Raw genomic sequence first — 17,725 nt, forward strand, 5'->3', positions numbered from 1 at the left:
CACGGTGAATCATTCTCCATTAATCAGCATCTGGAAATTTCACCAAGGAAATCCAATCTCAGATGATGTAAATTAGTTATATGTTCATTTATAAATTTATGATGACATTGTTAGTGTTTATGTGATTAGGAACGACTTCCTCGGGGTTATCTTGGACATAGGCAATGGTCCTGGTTTTTGGATGGATAGCGGGAAAGCTAGCCTTGTGAGTGGGTGACAGAGAGGGAGAGAGAAAGAGACAAGCATGGAGAAGGGGAATGTGTAAGAGAGGCGAGATAGATTGGAGAAGGAACAGAAGCGGAGAGGCGAGGAGGGGACGGAGGGAGAGGTGGTGGGGAGGAGGGAAGAGCGGTGGACTGGGAAGAGGGAGGCGCTGCGAAGAGCAGCGGGCGTGGAGAAAGAGGGAGAAAGATGGGGTGGGGAGCCCCGAGAAGCACCGCAAGGTGATGGTACGGAGCAGTACGAGGGACTGCAGGGGAGAGACGGTCATTTCTCGGGACGAAGCATTTTATTCTCTCCTCTATATCTTTCCTCGCGTCCCGTTTCACCCGTACTTCTCCATATTCCTTGTGTACATCCATTTGGTGGGAATCGCTTGTGTTCGACACTTGAAGCGCTTAAGCAATCCATGAGGAGAGGGAAAAAGGAGGCAGAAGCTGTGTGGAGCTGCAAACTCGACCAACAGGTGAGAGGGAGGACCAGATGAGCACGCACCTTGTGAGGTACGCACCAAGCAAGAAATTGCACGCACTATTGTTAAATGGCTTGTTGAAGCATTGTCACTTCCAAAAGTGAATGTCAACACATTTCTGCGCAGCATTTGGGGTTTGGAAGGAGGTGGGGTTGGGGGGAAGGGGTAGGATGGGAGGGGTTGTGTTTGACTTCAACCCTGATGCATACATACAGTTGGACCTCTGATGATGTGATAGCAGGATATCTCAAAAAGTTCTGGATGGATTTGGACGAAACTTGTTGGACAGGTTGTGTGTGTGACAAGGAAGAATCGATTCCATTTTGGTGAAGATCGGGATCCGGATGAAGCTAATATGATTTTTTCAGTGATTCTTCTCCACTGGTCACTAAGATGCCAGAAAATGAAGTGTGAAGCAATGTGTTGAAATATGACGACTTTGTGAATATGTTACAGACATTATTTGTTACCGTACAATAGTCAACTGTCCCTACTGCGGACATATGCTCTTAGATTATCAATATTTATTCATTTTTAATTTTCCACCCACCTGGCTCTGTCTGTTTGAGTCTGAGTGTGTTCTTGCACTCCGATACTTGTAACAGGCATCTGGGGCTCTTGCTGAAGGTTTCATGATCTATATTGTTTATCTGTTTCAAAATGAATGTTTCTCACTAATTTCTTAATCAACATTATGATCTGATGGTGCACTGATCTATTATTTTGGAATAACGGAGCTTCTGGAAGTTTCTGACTATGGAGGTTCAAGGCGATACAAGTATTGTTACCCTCGTCATAGGAGAAGATATTGCGTTTGGGTCTGTCTGTCTGTCAGTCTGTCTGCACAGAACGTGATTATGCTTTTCTCTGCAACAGTTGGTCCGATGATTGCCCAGAAAAGTTCACCTTCGGAGCGCTTCTTCCTGTATAATTTTTAATGATAATTATGATGTCATAGGCCACGTGAAATGTGCGCCATCTTGGAAAAAACGAAAAAAAGTTGCACCTCCATATCTCCAAAACCGCTCCATGGAAACAATTGAAACATGGCTCATTTTCAAGTACTCCGCATGGGGAACAACATATATTCATGATGATGTGATCCGTGCCATCATTATGATGTCACAATTAGACAAGTAGAATGCTTGATCCAATTGAAATTTCTTGAGCGTAATCTACACAAAAACTGCATATGAGAATTAAATTGATGATGTCATCAGTCACGTGGTTCAGCAGCCATATTGGATTGAAAATGAAAACCTTCAAAAAATTCTGATGCTAAAACGAAAAAAAAAACTAGATTGATGTGAAACTCGAACACATGATGTACTAGCCTTGGGGAATAAAGTTTGAAAATGATGAAGTCATAGGTCACACGACCTGGCGGCCATATTGGTTTTTATGCAAAAACGGCATAAATTAAATTATTGTTCTCTGACAGCACTAAACGGATCAATATGAAATTTTAATCATATGTTCAACTACTCATGGTCATATAATGTTGAAAAAAAAGTCATAGCTCACATGGTTTGGCATCCATATTGGATTTACAGAAAATATTTTTTTAAATTGCTTCTTTGAAAGAGCTTACACTATCGATGCTAAGTTTTACAAATATCATCTCACACCATCACTGCATATAGTGTGAAAATGGTGATGTCATAGGTCACGTGGTTTGGCAGCCATCTTGGATAGAAAAATGAACCTTATGTATCCAAAATAAAACGAAACAGACACAAAATCAGACCAAATACACCACACAAACATGTCCTGGCGAGGGTCTGCAATCTCTGATTGGTCTTTGTTGTTTATTTGCGGAAAGTAGCAAACTCTGTCATGGCCATGACTTTGTGATGGTGGGGGTACACCATCGTACATGTGGGGGATCTCTTGGGTCGCCCCTGGGAGATCGATCGGCTGTCTCTGTGTCACGGGCTTGTTCGAGAGAACTATCCGGACCTACACAATAACAACAACAACAACAACAACAACAACAACAACAACAACAGGTTTACTATATTAGAAGAAGAAGAAGAAGCACTCTCCTAACATCTTGGGGTCACAATCGTGGACGGGTCTTACCAATTATCTGGTCACTCATTTTGCCGACCTCGGTAGGGTGAGTCGAGTCAACCCACCTGGTGTTATTTTAACGGCCCGACAGGGGCTTAAACGATCAGGACCCTAAGATATTAAGCCAGCCTCCTTATCCGGCCAACGTCTGGTTCTTACTCGATTAGTCGACGTTTAAAGTCATTATCGACTGACGACTATGATGATGTCATAGAATCGGATGTAATAAAGCAGAGCGATACTCCGACATACATTTTGTTGATGAATTAATCATTTTGCGCACGTTGTTGTGTTCTGTCGTCATGAAAGGTTCATTGTAATTCTGAACCAGGAAAACTTTATTCCTGCGCACAATCTGCACTTGCTTTTCCTAATTGCAAAGCACACTCAGGGATCTTGAATTTCCATGAAAACTTGGCTGTCATCTCCGCTTCCAGACAGGCAATTAATACCTACAAACTGCTGCTCTCTGTCCTAATTTAAGAGGAAATGGATGTCCTCGGATCACAAAGAGCATTGCAGACATCAAATTTGACGACGTAAAGTTTTGGGGGATGAGAAATATTTTTGATCAAAAGCAATAATTGGACTCAAATGCAGGATTCATTCGATCCTCCTCATCTCATGAAGACATTGATGTCGCTACGAAAGTCGCACTTTTGTTGACGACGAATTACGACGACTGCACGTTGTAATCAGCTCGGTGCATTTGCAATGGCCTGCTGATTATTGGTCAGGGATCCTCGGCTGAGCTGGCAACGTTGTAAATAACTCATGTGATTCACAAGTCATTCGTTAATCTCCCTTTTTTTTTTTTGTATACAAGATCGAGGCTCGTGAAAGAGCTAACATTAATCACACAAAAAGTCAAACCGACACACAAAACACAAAAAATAAGGGGAGCGGCAGACGAGATGGGGAGAGAGGGCGAAGGACACAAACACAACATTTGAGAGCAGGGACATCGGGAGGACTTGGGGGGAGGTGGGAGAGGTATAAAACATGAACACTGCAAGGACTTCCAGGAAAGAAGTTGGAATTTCCAAAAAGTGGAACCTCCTTTTTCTCCTCCCCCCTCCTTTTTACCCCCATTGTGAATTTCTTCAAAACTGCGCATTATCCCCACTGCCCTTCATGAAACATCCCCATCCTTCATATAAAAAAACAACCAATGTCCCCCATAACCCCAAATCAAAAGATGGATGTGAGAGGAAACCAAGTAACTTGAATGTTATTGTAATAACAACAATAACAATAATAAGAATAAAAATAAACTACAGCAATGTCAATTTATGAATCTGCTCTTTTTTGCATTGCTACAGTTGATGCAAATGAATGTTATGATGTTTTGTGATGTTTTGTGTGTGTTTACTGATTGTCTATGAAGATGTTGAATGATGACATAGGAGGGAGTTCTTGCTAAAAGAGTAAAATATGGATTCATATTTTGATGAGAAACCACATTCAAAGCATTAAGTGTTGCTGTGCTAATGGAGGTTCATTGGAGCCTCAATGGTTCATCAAACTGCCATTAATTTGCACACACAGGTGACTGTCTCTACGGTCCACCAGGGTGATACTCTGTGGATTCATTCTCGTTCGTTTTCTCTCTCTCTCTGTCTCTCTTGCATTCTCTCTCTTTTTCCTTCAGTATCATCTCCACCACCTCTTTCTATCTCTCCCCTCAGCCCCTCTCCACCTCCTCTTTCTCTCTCTCCCTCAGCTCCCTCTCCACCTCCTCTTTCTCTCTCTTCCTCAGCTTCCTCTCCACCACCTCTTTCTCTCTCTCCCTCAGCCCCTCTCCACTTCCTATTTCTCTCTCTCCCTCAGCCCCTCTCCACCTCTCTTTCTCTCTCCCTCAGCCCCTCTCCACCTATCTTTCTCTCTCTCCCTCAGCCCCTCTCCACCTCTCTTTCTCTCTCCCTCAGCCCCTCTCCACCACCTCTTTCTCTCTCTCCCTCAGCTCCCTCTCCACCACCTCTTTCTCTCTCTCCCTCAGCCCCTCTCCACCTCTCTTTCTCTCTCTTCCTCAGCTTCCTCTCCACCACCTCTTTCTCTCTCTCCCTCAGCCCCTCTCCACCTCTCTTTCTCTCTCTTCCTCAGCTTCCTCTCCACCACCTCTTTCTCTCTCTCCCTCAGCCCCTCTCCATCTCTCTTTCTCTCTCCCTCAGCCCCTCTCCACCTCTCTTTCTCTCTCTCCCTCAGCCCCTCTCCACCTCTCTTTCTCTCTCCCTCAGCCCCTCTCCACCACCTCTTTCTCTCTCTCCCTCAGCTCCCTCTCCACCACCTCTTTCTCTCTCTCCCTCAGCCCCTCTCCACCTCTCTTTCTCTCTCTTCCTCAGCTTCCTCTCCACCACCTCTTTCTCTCTCTCCCTCAGCCCCTCTCCACCACCTCTTTCTCTCTCTCCCTCAGCTCCCTCTCCACCACCTCTTTCTCTCTCTCCCTCAGCCCCTCTCCACCTCTCTTTCTCTCTCTCCCTCAGCCCCTCTCCACCTCTCTTTCTCTCTCTCTCAGCCGCCTCTCCACTTCCTATTTCTCTCTCTCCCTCAGCCCCCTCTCCACCACCTCTTTCTCTCTCGCCCCTCAGCCCCTCTCCACCTCTCTTTCTCTCTCTCCCTCAACCCCTCTCCACTTCCTATTTCTCTCTCTCCCTCAGCCCCTCTCCACTTCCTATTTCTCTCTCTCCCTCAGCCCCCTCTCCACCACCTCTTTCTCTCTCGCCCCTCAGTCCCCTCTCCACCTCCTCTTTCTCTCTATCCATCGACCCCCACCCATCCCCCACACACCTTTCTCTCTTCCCCCCTTTTACTTGTGCTTTAAAGAGTCAAAACCTCTAAGATGACGTCATAATCAGCTGATAAGCTTGTTTTATCATGACTTTTTAATTTATATTGTTTTGTTTTTTTCTCCTTCTCTTTGTTATTTATGTACGTTACTATCCACATGCGTTTCTACACGTTTCTTTTGGTACCAATCTCCATTCATGATCTTTCCATACGCATTACATTCTGGTGATGCTATCTATATGAAGATAAAATATATCACTGTATAATTAATCTACTCCATCCCGGAATGATGCGGTCTCACTGCTCCTTTAGCATTAGTTGATATTTCCATGGGATAAAAAGATGTTATATGCATGGTGTCCCTCAAAGCCCTCTCTCATGGCTTGAAACGTTTAAAACTGGGAGCAAATTTCGAACAGAATGAAAACCCCACGGAGACAAAGGGCTGTTGCATTAGAGAGCTTTTGATTTGAATCTTCAACTGATTGAAATGGTTGTGGAATCGACGTGTGGCCTCGATTCTTACCAGTCAATTGATGCAAAGCATCATATAATTCTACAGAAGCAGTCAAATAAAGATCACTTCTTGTGCTAGATAGATATGCATGTCGGTTAGCAATTGTGTTTTATATATCACTTGTGTTGGAGTTTCCAATGGTATGTGGGCAGGAGGAAACAAACTAGTTAGTGATAACAGGAAGGGGTATCCTCTTGCTGGTCTTTCCATCCATCTATCCGATGCAGAACATAGGGGGGCTCCAGGTGTTGTGTTTCTTGGAACAGATAGACTTGGATGTGCCATCCTCTCTCTGGTCCATGGCTGTTTGGAGCAAGAATTGCAAAACTTGGTCAGCATGCATAATCAATAACTCACCTGCTTTTCAATGAAAACCACTGGGGGATGTTTTACATCCATCAGCAATCAATGCTGGAAGATAGGGCCCACATTAGCTTAACATTGTATTTGACCGATGGTGCACTTTTCGGTGCAGCACCAAGCCTGTGAAGCAACAGTGAATCCATTTATCGTTGGGTTTGAAAATGGAACACAGACAGATGTTCGATTGACAATGCAGAAGGAATTATGCACCATATGTTACTCAATCCTTCTCGCTGTGACATAATCCAAATACCTTCTCACTGTGAGACAGTTCAAAATACCTTTCTGGATGTGACACCATCACAAGGATTAAAAAAAGAGCAATCAGAGATTGCAAACCCTCACCAGGATGTATTTTCAGTGGTTTTTAAGGCTTTTGTGCAACAACAAATATGGCGGCCGAACCACGTGACCGATGACGTCATCATTATTATTTTTTTCTAAACTAATTTATTCCTAGATTATGCTCAAGCGATTTCATCTTGATCGGATGAAGTTTTGTACTTGTCGAATTATGACGTCATAATGGAGGCACCTATGACATCATCATGAACATATTTTATTCCCCATGGAGAGTTCTTTACAATGAGCCATGTCGCAATTTTTTCTATCCAGCACTTTCGGTGATATAGAGGTGCAAAGTTTTTCGTTTTTTCCAAGATGGCGGCCGAACCACGTGACCAATGACGTCATAATTATCATCAAATTATACAGGTGGAGTTGCACCTATGGTGAGAATTTTCTGTTAATCGGACCAACGGTTGCAGAGAAAATCATATTTATTCTGTGCGCACAAACAGACAAACAAACAAACAAGAAGACGTCATGCGGAGCACGATACTTGCAAAATACGCCCTCCCCTCCCCCCCCCCCCCACCCCAAGAAAAAAAATTCCATTGATACAGCAAATTGTCCATTTCATCAAGATTAAAATTGACAATCTTGATCAAAGCTCGGAAAGCTTTGGACGAAAATTTATGATTTTTCAGATGAAAATTATGATTTTGGAAGGTTGACCTTGAGTTGACCTTTGACCGTTTGACCTCAAAAATAGTTGGTTTCCCTATTTAGTGACTCGATATGCAAATGCTGTTAAATTTTCAAGTCAATCGGTTGAGAATTGATGGCTTTTTAGATGAATATTGATGATTTTAAAAATTTGACTTTAAGTTGACCTTTGACCTTTTGACCTCAAAAAATTGTTCATTTTACAATTTAGTGACTTGATATACAAATGCTATTCAATTTTCAAGTCAATCGGATTTAAAATGGCGATTTTAGAAATTTGACCCCCAGATGACCTTTGACCTCAAAATCAATAGGCCTCTCAATTGGGACGACTTATACAACTTCGTGAAATTTCGTGACGATCGGTTTAGAATTGTGACCTGTAGGCCGGTGACAAACAGACAAATAAACAGACAGACAGACAGACAGAACCATAAACGGAACCGACCAATATACTTGAAAAATCTTCGATTTTGCAAGTAACAAACAAACGGACTCGAATGCAATACCCTCTTCTCTGGCGAGGGTAACAAGAGTGAAGTCAATGGCACGCCATAGCAAACCCCCACGCTTGTCACCTAAAGCAAAGTTGAATGATGTAAAAAAAAAAAGGTTCCACCAGGAATGACACAATTTAACATTAATTTTTGAGTATAAACAAATCTTATATTTTGACCCATGTGACTCTAAGTTCCCACCCCCTGGGGCAAGCACCAGGGGTCAAATCCAAATAATCGTTACATATTTCATCCGCCAATGTTGATTGCATATGCAAAGTTTAATTTAAAAAATGAAATGTGCCCACAATTGCATTTTATGGTATTTAACCTTCTGACCCTACTGAAGGCCAAAAATGACACTGCTCTGGAACCTTCTTGCCATGAAGTTTGGTGAATGTATGCACAGTCTTTCAGGGGGAGATATTGTGACGGATGGATAGACAGACAGAGACGATTACAATATCCCCTAGTTTTTTTTTTAAAGCATGGGGATAATGAAATGTTTATTTGTGCAGAAATATGAACATTGAATGCAGAAGGCAGATGTACACACAAAGATTTGTGTTGGGAGTTTCCTTTAAATATTGACACTCTCCTGCCTGGATGAGGCTGGCATTCTGTGAGATTATAAAATCAGCATGTTATAACTGGTTTAAGTTAAGTGAGGATTGAGAAACACCTCACAATTCCATTGTCTTCCTGTACATGGCACATGGGATACCCATCTATTGTGCCCCTTGCGCCGCTACATGGCGGAAAACCCACATATGTGTCTTGGAATGCCAGGGGTCTCTTGGTTTTGCATAGGTACAACTCAGGCTCTAGTTGGTCAAAGAAACCCAGATCCCATACAGTACACACAGCTCTGACTCAAACACCACTCAACAAACCTAGACCCTCCAAGCCAAGTTATCCCTTGAGTCTCCTCCATTGCTGAATTCCCTGACTGCTATATGAGGATCCTCGGTGTACCTTAATGTCAATTTCTATCAAATTAGTAGACAATGCACAAATGCTTTTCATATATGAGATTTAAACCTGCGTTCCGAGCCTCATGAGCCATGAATTCCGACCAGAATACAAAACAGACAAACTCATTTCCAGTTGAAAAATGGTGTTGCATTTACTCCTTTTTTGGGGTTTCTGCTCCATAGGATTCAAACAAACAGCAATGCAGACAAGACGAAGGGTTGCGGAAACCTCATATAGCAAACACATGAAGTATATTTGCAATAAGCTAAAGTCTACATAGGATGGATAAAATCAATAAACCCACTCACATAATATCTAACATACTTCGGTCATAAGACAGTTCAAAGTCAACTGTGCTACATCCTGCCGGAGAGGTTGTATTTGATACTGAAAATGAAAAACATCCGTAAAGAGCAAAGGAGATAAACAAATGGGAAGACAAAGAAGTTTAGTCAAAGTGGAATGGAGGCCAATGTTAGGTACACACTTATTCATTCAATATTCCAGACATCTTACTGTTCATTTCAATTTGGAATGCAATCACAATGACTCTCAAAACATCAGTCCGTCACTCTCTTCAGCTCATTCTCACTTCCCAGGCCCTTCATAGCTCTTGATTCTTTGTTATATCTATCTTCTAGCTATCTATCTTCCATCTTCTACATATATAACAGAAAGTTTTTGTTTGTTTGTTTGTTTGTTTGTTTGTCTGCACGCGCTAATCTCCTGAACGGTGAAAGATAGGAGGAAACCTCTAAAACAAATAATGTCGGGACGGGCCCCGGGAAGGTTATAGGCTAGGTGTCGAGGCCGGGCTGGGCCCATTTCACAATTAAAAGCTGAGCTGAATTATAGTAGTCAATCTTCTATGGCCACGAGTAAAACCTGAATTACAGTAGTAAATTCATTCAAAAAGAACTAAAAATGTCGAGACGGGCCCCGGGAAGGTTATAGGCTAGGCGACGAGGCTGCCTCGGCCAGGCTGGGCCCATTTCGCAATTAAAAGCTGAGCTGAATTATAGGAGTCAATCTTCTGCGGCCATGAGTAAAAGCTGAATTATAGTAGTAAATTCATTCAAAAAGAACCCGGGCAACGCCGGGTGCTTTCGGCTAGTCTTCTATATATATAAAAGAAAGTTTTTGTTTGTTTGTTTGTCTGCACGTGGTAATCTCCCGAGCGGTGAAAGATAGGAGGAAACCTCTGAAACAAAAAATGTTGGGACGGGCCCCGGGAAGGTTATAGGCTAGGTGGCGAGGCCGGTCGAGGCCGCCTCGAAAGGGCTGGGCCCATTTCACAATTAAAAGCTGAACTGAATTATAGTAGTCAATCTTCTACGGCCGTGAGTAAAAGTTGAATTATAGAAGTAAATTCATTCAAAAAGAACCAGGGCAACGCCGGGTGCATTCGGCTTGTTCTTTATGTCTTGTATTTATTCTTACTTTTGTTTCTAAAAACTTGCCATACATAATATGTTACTCAACTTTTTCCACCGATTGAGTATGGCTGTAAAAATGTCATCGTGCTCTTACGAGGTTTGAAGAAATTGAAGGGAAGTTTTTTTTTCGCTTGTGCGTAAACTCATTTTGGTAGAAAATGCTGAAACAAAATGAGACAGCATTGGTTTAAAATGATGCGTATCCTAAACACATGTTTTAAGGCAATGTTAATACACTTGCAACATTTGACAGCGTGACGATCACAAAATCTTGGCTCTTAGTACAATATATGGAAATTTTGATAATTTTTTGATGTGGTGATGTTTTCTTTACCCAGTCTGGCCAGTAAGTTGTCCTGACCAGTCTGGGAGACGGCTTAAATGGCCAAGTGGGGTAAAGTGTTGATGCTCCTTCCAGGGTGGATTATTTGGCTTGTCGAGTGTAACCCCATCCAAACTTCCTTACATACCCATTTCTTACATATTTACATACTCATACCACCCCTTAGGGCAGGGCCCGAAGGTCAAATACCGAAAAATTCAATTACAGGCTCGTTTTAAAATTTTACTTGCGATGTGTCACAGGTCTACAACAGAGCTCCACATGGTTGTTGTTATTGTGGTTATTTTAAGGGATTTGAAATGTGCAACCCATTGGTTGGACAGCTGCTGGACCCCACCCACATTTATAGCTTGACTCCACCCACCATGGCACCCAGACAAAATGATACGGCTGCCATCTTGGTTTTATGGTGGGCCTAAGAGATCAGGCTTGTCAGCCTCTGCTGATTATACACTGCCCGGGTTTGTTGCATCAGATTTCCATCGGCTTTGTTTGGGTCGAGTGTTACTCATGATGAGTGACCCCAAAATATGGAATCATATGTAAAATAAAAATTATTAGTAAGGTTTCATCAAGCCGTCAGCATGCAAAAAGGTGTTCCTGTGGTAATTTTGTGTTAAACATCATCCGATTTCCATCGAATGTGTTATTCATGATGCGGTCGCATGCTTCTTTTGTTAACTCTTCCACAACTGAGTAAAATGTGCTTCATTCGTGATTAAAACTGTACCACCACTTGGCGAAAGTCTTCCACTCAGTTTCCCTTGAACGTGTTGTTTTCCCCATGAACTTTTGTGTACAATTGATTTGTTCGACGTAAAAGAACTGTACACTAAACTAATATGACCCTACTGCAAAGCTGCAATGAGCCGGCGAAGCCAAAGCCAAAGGATCCAGCAAAATCTGGCTTTTCAACATAATACGTACGCGTTCATTCACAACACCGGCTTCGCCGGCTATAAAATATTTTACAAATTCACTCAACAAAGTCACTCCATCATGTCTCAAAGTATTTTAATTACAAATTAGAGGTGCATAAGATTGTGAATCAAAAAAAGACGGGTGAAACAAACTCCTATTGAACTTTTTCGCAAATGTTTATGCATACTTCCGCATCCGCAAGATGGCGGCCTCCATGGAGCGATTTGGTGCGTCAAAGCCACGAAATTCTCAAACGATCCAGAAAAATCTGGCTTTTCAACATAATACGTACGCGTTCATTCACAACACCGGCTTCGCCGGCTACTAGTACCGACTGCAAAGCCGCAATGAGCCGGCGAAGCCAAAGCCTCTTGCCACTATTTTACCCATCACTATGGTATCAGTAGGTTAGGTAGTTGGTAGTAGGAAGGTGTAGTAGGTACCGTACCTGGTAAGACTTGGTAAAAGAGAAGAGCAGACAGTCCTCCCCAATACCTGCATACCTCTTGCCACTATTTTACCCATCACCATGGCATCAGTAGGTTAGGTAGTTGGTAGTAGGTAGGTAGGTAGGTAGTTGGTAGTAGGTATGTGTAGTAGGTACCGTACCTGGTAAGACTTGGTAAAAGAGAAGAGCAGACAGTCCTCCCCAATGGCAATACCTGCATACAATAAATGTCACAAGAAGCTTAAGGAAGTAACTATACGATGTGCTAGCTTAAGGCCTATTTTTAACTGGGCTTAACATATGTTTTCACAGTACGTGTGTAGTCTTCTAACTTCAGTCGCTGTCAGGCGCCAGGGCTGGTTCTCTGACTCTCCGGGCACGGCGGCTTCGTCCACCAGAAGAAGTTAGCTTGCAGTGATTAATTCGGTGAATTCCGTCTCAACTTCGGATATTTCCGGCCGTGAAAAACTATCCGTATTTCTAAACTAAATATGTAAACCGCTTATACCGTATTTCTGGCCGTGAAAAACTATCCCATACGGCCGCGAGATTTCTAAAAAATAATTCTTTGTCAATGTTAGAATATTTGACGCCGTTTTCACCGTCCGAAACGCGTATTAAGCTTGTAAAAAAATATTTTTTCAAATGCTCGAATCTCATTGGTTCTAGTGTTCGATGACGATTTTCGTTGAAGATAACGAGGTTGGTCTTAACGTATTTTAATTACTAATTAGAGGTTTCATTATATTGTGAATCAAAGAACGACGGGTGAAACAAACTCCTATTGAACTTTTTCGCAATTGTTTTATGCAAACTTCCGCATCCGGTCGATGGTGCCCACGCACCCCACCATTGAGCGCTTTCATTTTAGAAATATTTTTGCAAATGCTCGACTCTCATTGGGTCCGGTGTTTGGTGACGCGTTTTGTTGAAGATAACCAGGCCCGTGCGGGCCGATGTTGGTCTTAAATTATTTTATTAATACATCGGAGGTGTATAAGATTGTGAATCAAACGACGACGGGTGAAAGAAACTCCTAATGAACGTTTTAAATTTGTTATGCATACTTCCGCCTCCGCAAGATGGCTGCGTCCACTGCGCTTCGGATTCTCGAGCCAAGGCATAATCAGGTTTTCAACATAATACGTACTCGTTTATTGACAACACCGGCTTCGCCGGCTAAAAGTGAATGAGTGGTCACCACATCCGCTCGTACTTTGCATACACATAGGGGGTGATAAAAAAAAGTATGTAATGCCCAGGAGGACTGGGGTGGCGTATGTCCAAACTTTATGGAGCGTTACCGTAAGGGAGGATTTAGGGGCGGAGTGTTTCCAGTGGCGTTACGTCACACTTTTAACCCTTTGAGTATGGGATTATTTTTTTTGATAAAAATACGCCCGGTTCAGGATTAATTTGGCATTTTGGTACGGGATGCAAACACGTACTGACAATCTATTTATAGGTATATTCGATGACGTGTAGTAACGTCATCCGTACACAAAACTTTTTCGCGGGTTGCGGCACTGGACCTCATCCGTACTCAAAGGGTTAACCAATGACTACTTTGTTTATCTCTATAATAGAGTCACAGGTTTTGCATTTGCATCTTGCATAATAAAAACGACGTTAAATAAATTGGGGAAAATTGTAGAGTGTGGCAATGTATTGCATTTATACACCGCTTGAAACGTAAAGTTACATTTTTGGAAATCGGAAGGAGAGGAAAGCGATTTTACTCCTAGAATTTCAACAGTATATCGATTGTTAGCATTTGGAAGTCGATTTAAGAGTGGTGATGAAAACATACACTCGACCTCACTTGGAGAAATTTGCTGGACTGAAAGTGAAGTTTCCAATTTTTCAGACAAGAGTTGTCAACCATACATGTGCATAGGACATACCAAACATTATTTTTTGTTCAAGAAACAATTTTTGAGGATGTTTACACGTATTTTTGGTTCATTTTAAACACTAGAAACACCTGCTCCTTTGGGAGCATAATACACCCTTTCCTTTTCCGCTCCACAGGGGGATGTCAGTGGCAATTATGTCGGAAGTTGTGACAACAGTGCGACCATTTTTGTTTAAAGAATGAAACTTTGCACTTGGAGTAACAGGTATCGAAAAATAATATTTTGAACGAAAAATTGAATATCAGGTTCTTCCTGGTGGAACGTTTTGCAATGTTTCAACTTTGCTTTTGGTGGGAAGGGGGGGTGGGGGGGGAGGAATATATCATATGGCACTTTTCCACCGCAGTACCGTACCGTACCGTACCGTACCGGACTGTAACCAAAATCCGTTTTTTCGTTTTTCCATTGCCAAGCAAACCGTACCGTATCTAAGTACCCGTGCTAAATTTGGTTCCTGCTATTTATAGGTTCTAAGCGAGCCGAACCCGGACCCTGTGGGTGGAGCTTGCAATACTGCAGACCATTGATTGGTCAATCACAATCGTCACAGAACCGTCTCGCTATGTTCAGACCCAACCGCCATTTTGTAATACCACAATTCCGGAGAGAAGATAGATGAAGCACAAGTGATAAGAATCAGAAAAAAAATACATGGAATACCTGGAGAGTTCAGTCGGTCTGCTGCTGAGGTGCAAGCCCTCATCATTGTTTGGTCGGAAGACCAAATCCAACAAGATCATGAGATATTACGTCACCACAGGTCGTGTTTGTTTCGTCACTTCAGATAACTCCGCCTATTTTCACGGTTCTGTTGTGCAATAAAAAAAAGACAGGGATTACCGTACCGGACCGAACCTTACTGTACAGTGCCGTACTGTACCGTTTTGTGCAATGGAAAGTGCCAAATGTTATGGTTAGGGTTAGGGTTAGGGTGGTCTGACCCTAACCCTAACATTGATATATCTGCCCACTTGTCAAACATCAGGATGACAGCTTATCGCTAAGAGTCGAACCCAGGGCAGAAAGCTCAGAGATGAGTTTGCATACTTCTACATTATTACATGATTATCATTCCAGACATTACTGATTAATGCATGCAATAATTAATAATTAATTACTTTAATTAATAATTACTTCTCTCCTGTGCTTAGATTTCTTCAATTAGGTGTTACTTTACATAGTCACAGTATTCCACAGCTTATGGAAGAATGTATGATTGTGCCATTTTTATTATTATACCTGGTGTTGGCCGAATGGTTAGGGTGGTGGGCTTGGGATCCTAAGGTCCTGAGTTCGAATCCCGTTCAGTTGTTGAATTAATACCAGGTGGGGTTGATTCAGCCTGTCATCCTTCTGAGAATGAGCACCAGGCAAAATGAGCACCAGGCGAAATGGGCACCAGGCAAAATGAGCACCAGGCGAAATGAGCACCAGGCAAAATGAGCACCAGGCGAAATGGGCACCAGGCAAAATGAGCACCAGGCGAAATGAGCACCAGGCGAAATGAGCACCAGGCGAAATGGGCACCAAGCAAAATGAGCACCAGGCAAAATGAGCACCAAGCAAAATGAGCACCAAGCAAAATGAGCACCAGGCAAAATGAGCACCAAGCAAAATGAGCACCAGGCAAAATGAGCACCAAGCAAAATGAGCACCAGGCAAAATGAGCACCAAGCAAAATGAGCACCAAGCAAAATGAGCACCAAGCAAAATGAGCACCAAGCAAAATGAGCACCAGGCAAAATGAGCACCAGGCAAAATGAGCACCAAGCAAAATGAGCACCAGGCAAAATGAGCACCAAGCAAAATGAGCACCAAGCAAAATGAGCACCAGGCAAAATGAGGAACCAGGCAAAATGAGCACCAAGCAAAATGAGGCACCAAGCAAAATGAGCACCAAGCAAAATGAGCACCAAGCAAAATGAGGAACCAGGCAAAATGAGCACCAAGCAAAATGAGGCACCAGGCAAAATGAGCACCAAGCAAAATGAGCACCAAGCAAAATGAGCACCAAGCAAAATGAGCACCAAGCAAAATGAGCACCAAGCAAAATGAGCACCAGGCAAAATGAGCACCAAGCAAAATGAGCACCAAGCAAAATGAGCACCAAGCAAAATGAGCACCAAGCAAAATGAGCACCAAGCAAAATGAGCACCAGGCAAAATGAGCACCAAGCAAAATGAGCACCAGGCAAAATGAGCACCAAGCAAAATGAGCACCAAGCAAAATGAGCACCAAGCAAAATGAGCACCAAGCAAAATGAGCACCAAGCAAAATGAGCACCAGGCAAAATGAGCACCAAGCAAAATGAGCACCAAGCAAAATGAGCACCAGGCAAAATGAGCACCAAGCAAAATGAGCACCAAGCAAAATGAGCACCAAGCAAAATGAGCACCAAGCAAAATGAGCACCAAGCAAAATGAGCACCAAGCAAAATGAGCACCAGGCAAAATGAGCACCAAGCAAAATGAGCACCAGGCAAAATGAGCACCAAGCAAAATGAGCACCAGGCAAAATGAGCACCAGGCAAAATGAGCACCAAGCAAAATGAGCACCAGGCAAAATGAGCACCAAGCAAAATGAGCACCAAGCAAAATGAGCACCAGGCAAAATGAGCACCAAGCAAAATGAGCACCAGGCAAAATGAGCACCAAGCAAAATGAGCACCAGGAAAAATGAGCACCAAGCAAAATGAGCACCAGGAAAAATGAGCACCAGGAAAAATGAGCACCAGGAAAAATGAGCACCAAGCAAAATGAGCACCAGGAAAAATGAGCACCAAGCAAAATGAGCACCAGGCAAAATGAGCACCAGGCAAAATGAGCACCAGGCAAAATGAGCACCAAGCAAAATGAGCACCAGGCAAAATGAGCAGCAGGCAAAATGAGCAGCAGGCAAAATGAGCACCAGGCAAAATGAGCACCAGGAAAAATGAGCACCAGGCAAAATGAGCACCAGGAAAAATGAGCACCAGGCAAAATGAGCACCAGGAAAAATGAGCACCAGGCAAAATGAGCAGCAGGCAAAATGAGCACCAGGAAAAATGAGCACCAGGAAAAATGAGCACCAGGAAAAATGAGCACCAGGCAAAATGAGCACCAGGCAAAATGAGGCACCAGGCAAAATGAGCACCAGGAAAAATGAGCACCAAGCAAAATGAGCACCAGGCAAAATGAGCAGCAGGCAAAATGAGGCACCAGGCAAAATGAGGCACCAGGCAAAATGAGCACCAGGCAAAATGAGGAACCAGGCAAAATGAGCACCAAGCAAAATGAGGCACCAGGCAAAATGAGCACCAAGCAAAATGAGGCACCAGGCAAAATGAGGCACCAGGCAAAATGAGCACCAAGCAAAATGAGCACCAGGCAAAATGAGGCACCAGGCAAAATGAGCACCAGGCAAAATGAGGCACCAGGCAAAATGAGCACCAAGCAAAATGAGGCACCAGGCAAAATGAGGCACCAGGCAAAATGAGCACCAGGCAAAATGAGGCACCAGGCAAAATGAGCACCAAGCAAAATGAGGCACCAGGCAAAATGAGGCACCAGGCAAAATGAGCACCAAGCAAAATGAGGCACCAGGCAAAATGAGGCACCAGGCAAAATGAGCACCAAGCAAAATGAGGCACCAGGCAAAATGAGCACCAAGCAAAATGAGCACCAAGCAAAATGAGGCACCAGGCAAAATGAGCACCAAGCAAAATGAGCACCAAGCAAAATGAGGCACCAGGCAAAATGAGGCACCAGGCAA

General features: G+C 43.1%; 1 protein-coding gene across 3 annotated transcripts in view; it reads left to right on the top strand.

The window, feature by feature from the left end:
- The first annotated feature begins 379 nt into the window (after positions 1-379).
- Positions 380-17,725, top strand: part of LOC137426069 (chemokine-like protein TAFA-2) — a 686,347-nt gene continuing 669,001 nt past the window's right edge. The window contains exon 1 of one of the 3 annotated variants that reach the window (XM_078775636.1): positions 380-685. Coding sequence is in view for 1 of the 3 variants with exons in the window: in XM_078775634.1 (XP_078631760.1) it covers positions 703-722 (20 nt within the window). In the remaining 2 variants the exon portion in view is untranslated. Of the gene's footprint in view, positions 723-17,725 lie in introns of all 3 variants that reach the window. The other 2 variants (XM_078775635.1, XM_078775634.1) reach the window with 2 other exon arrangements.

This window comes from Myxine glutinosa, chromosome 4 (genome assembly GCF_964187855.1).
Source record: "Myxine glutinosa chromosome 4, kmMyxGlut1.1, whole genome shotgun sequence".
Lineage (NCBI taxonomy): Eukaryota > Metazoa > Chordata > Myxini > Myxiniformes > Myxinidae > Myxine > Myxine glutinosa.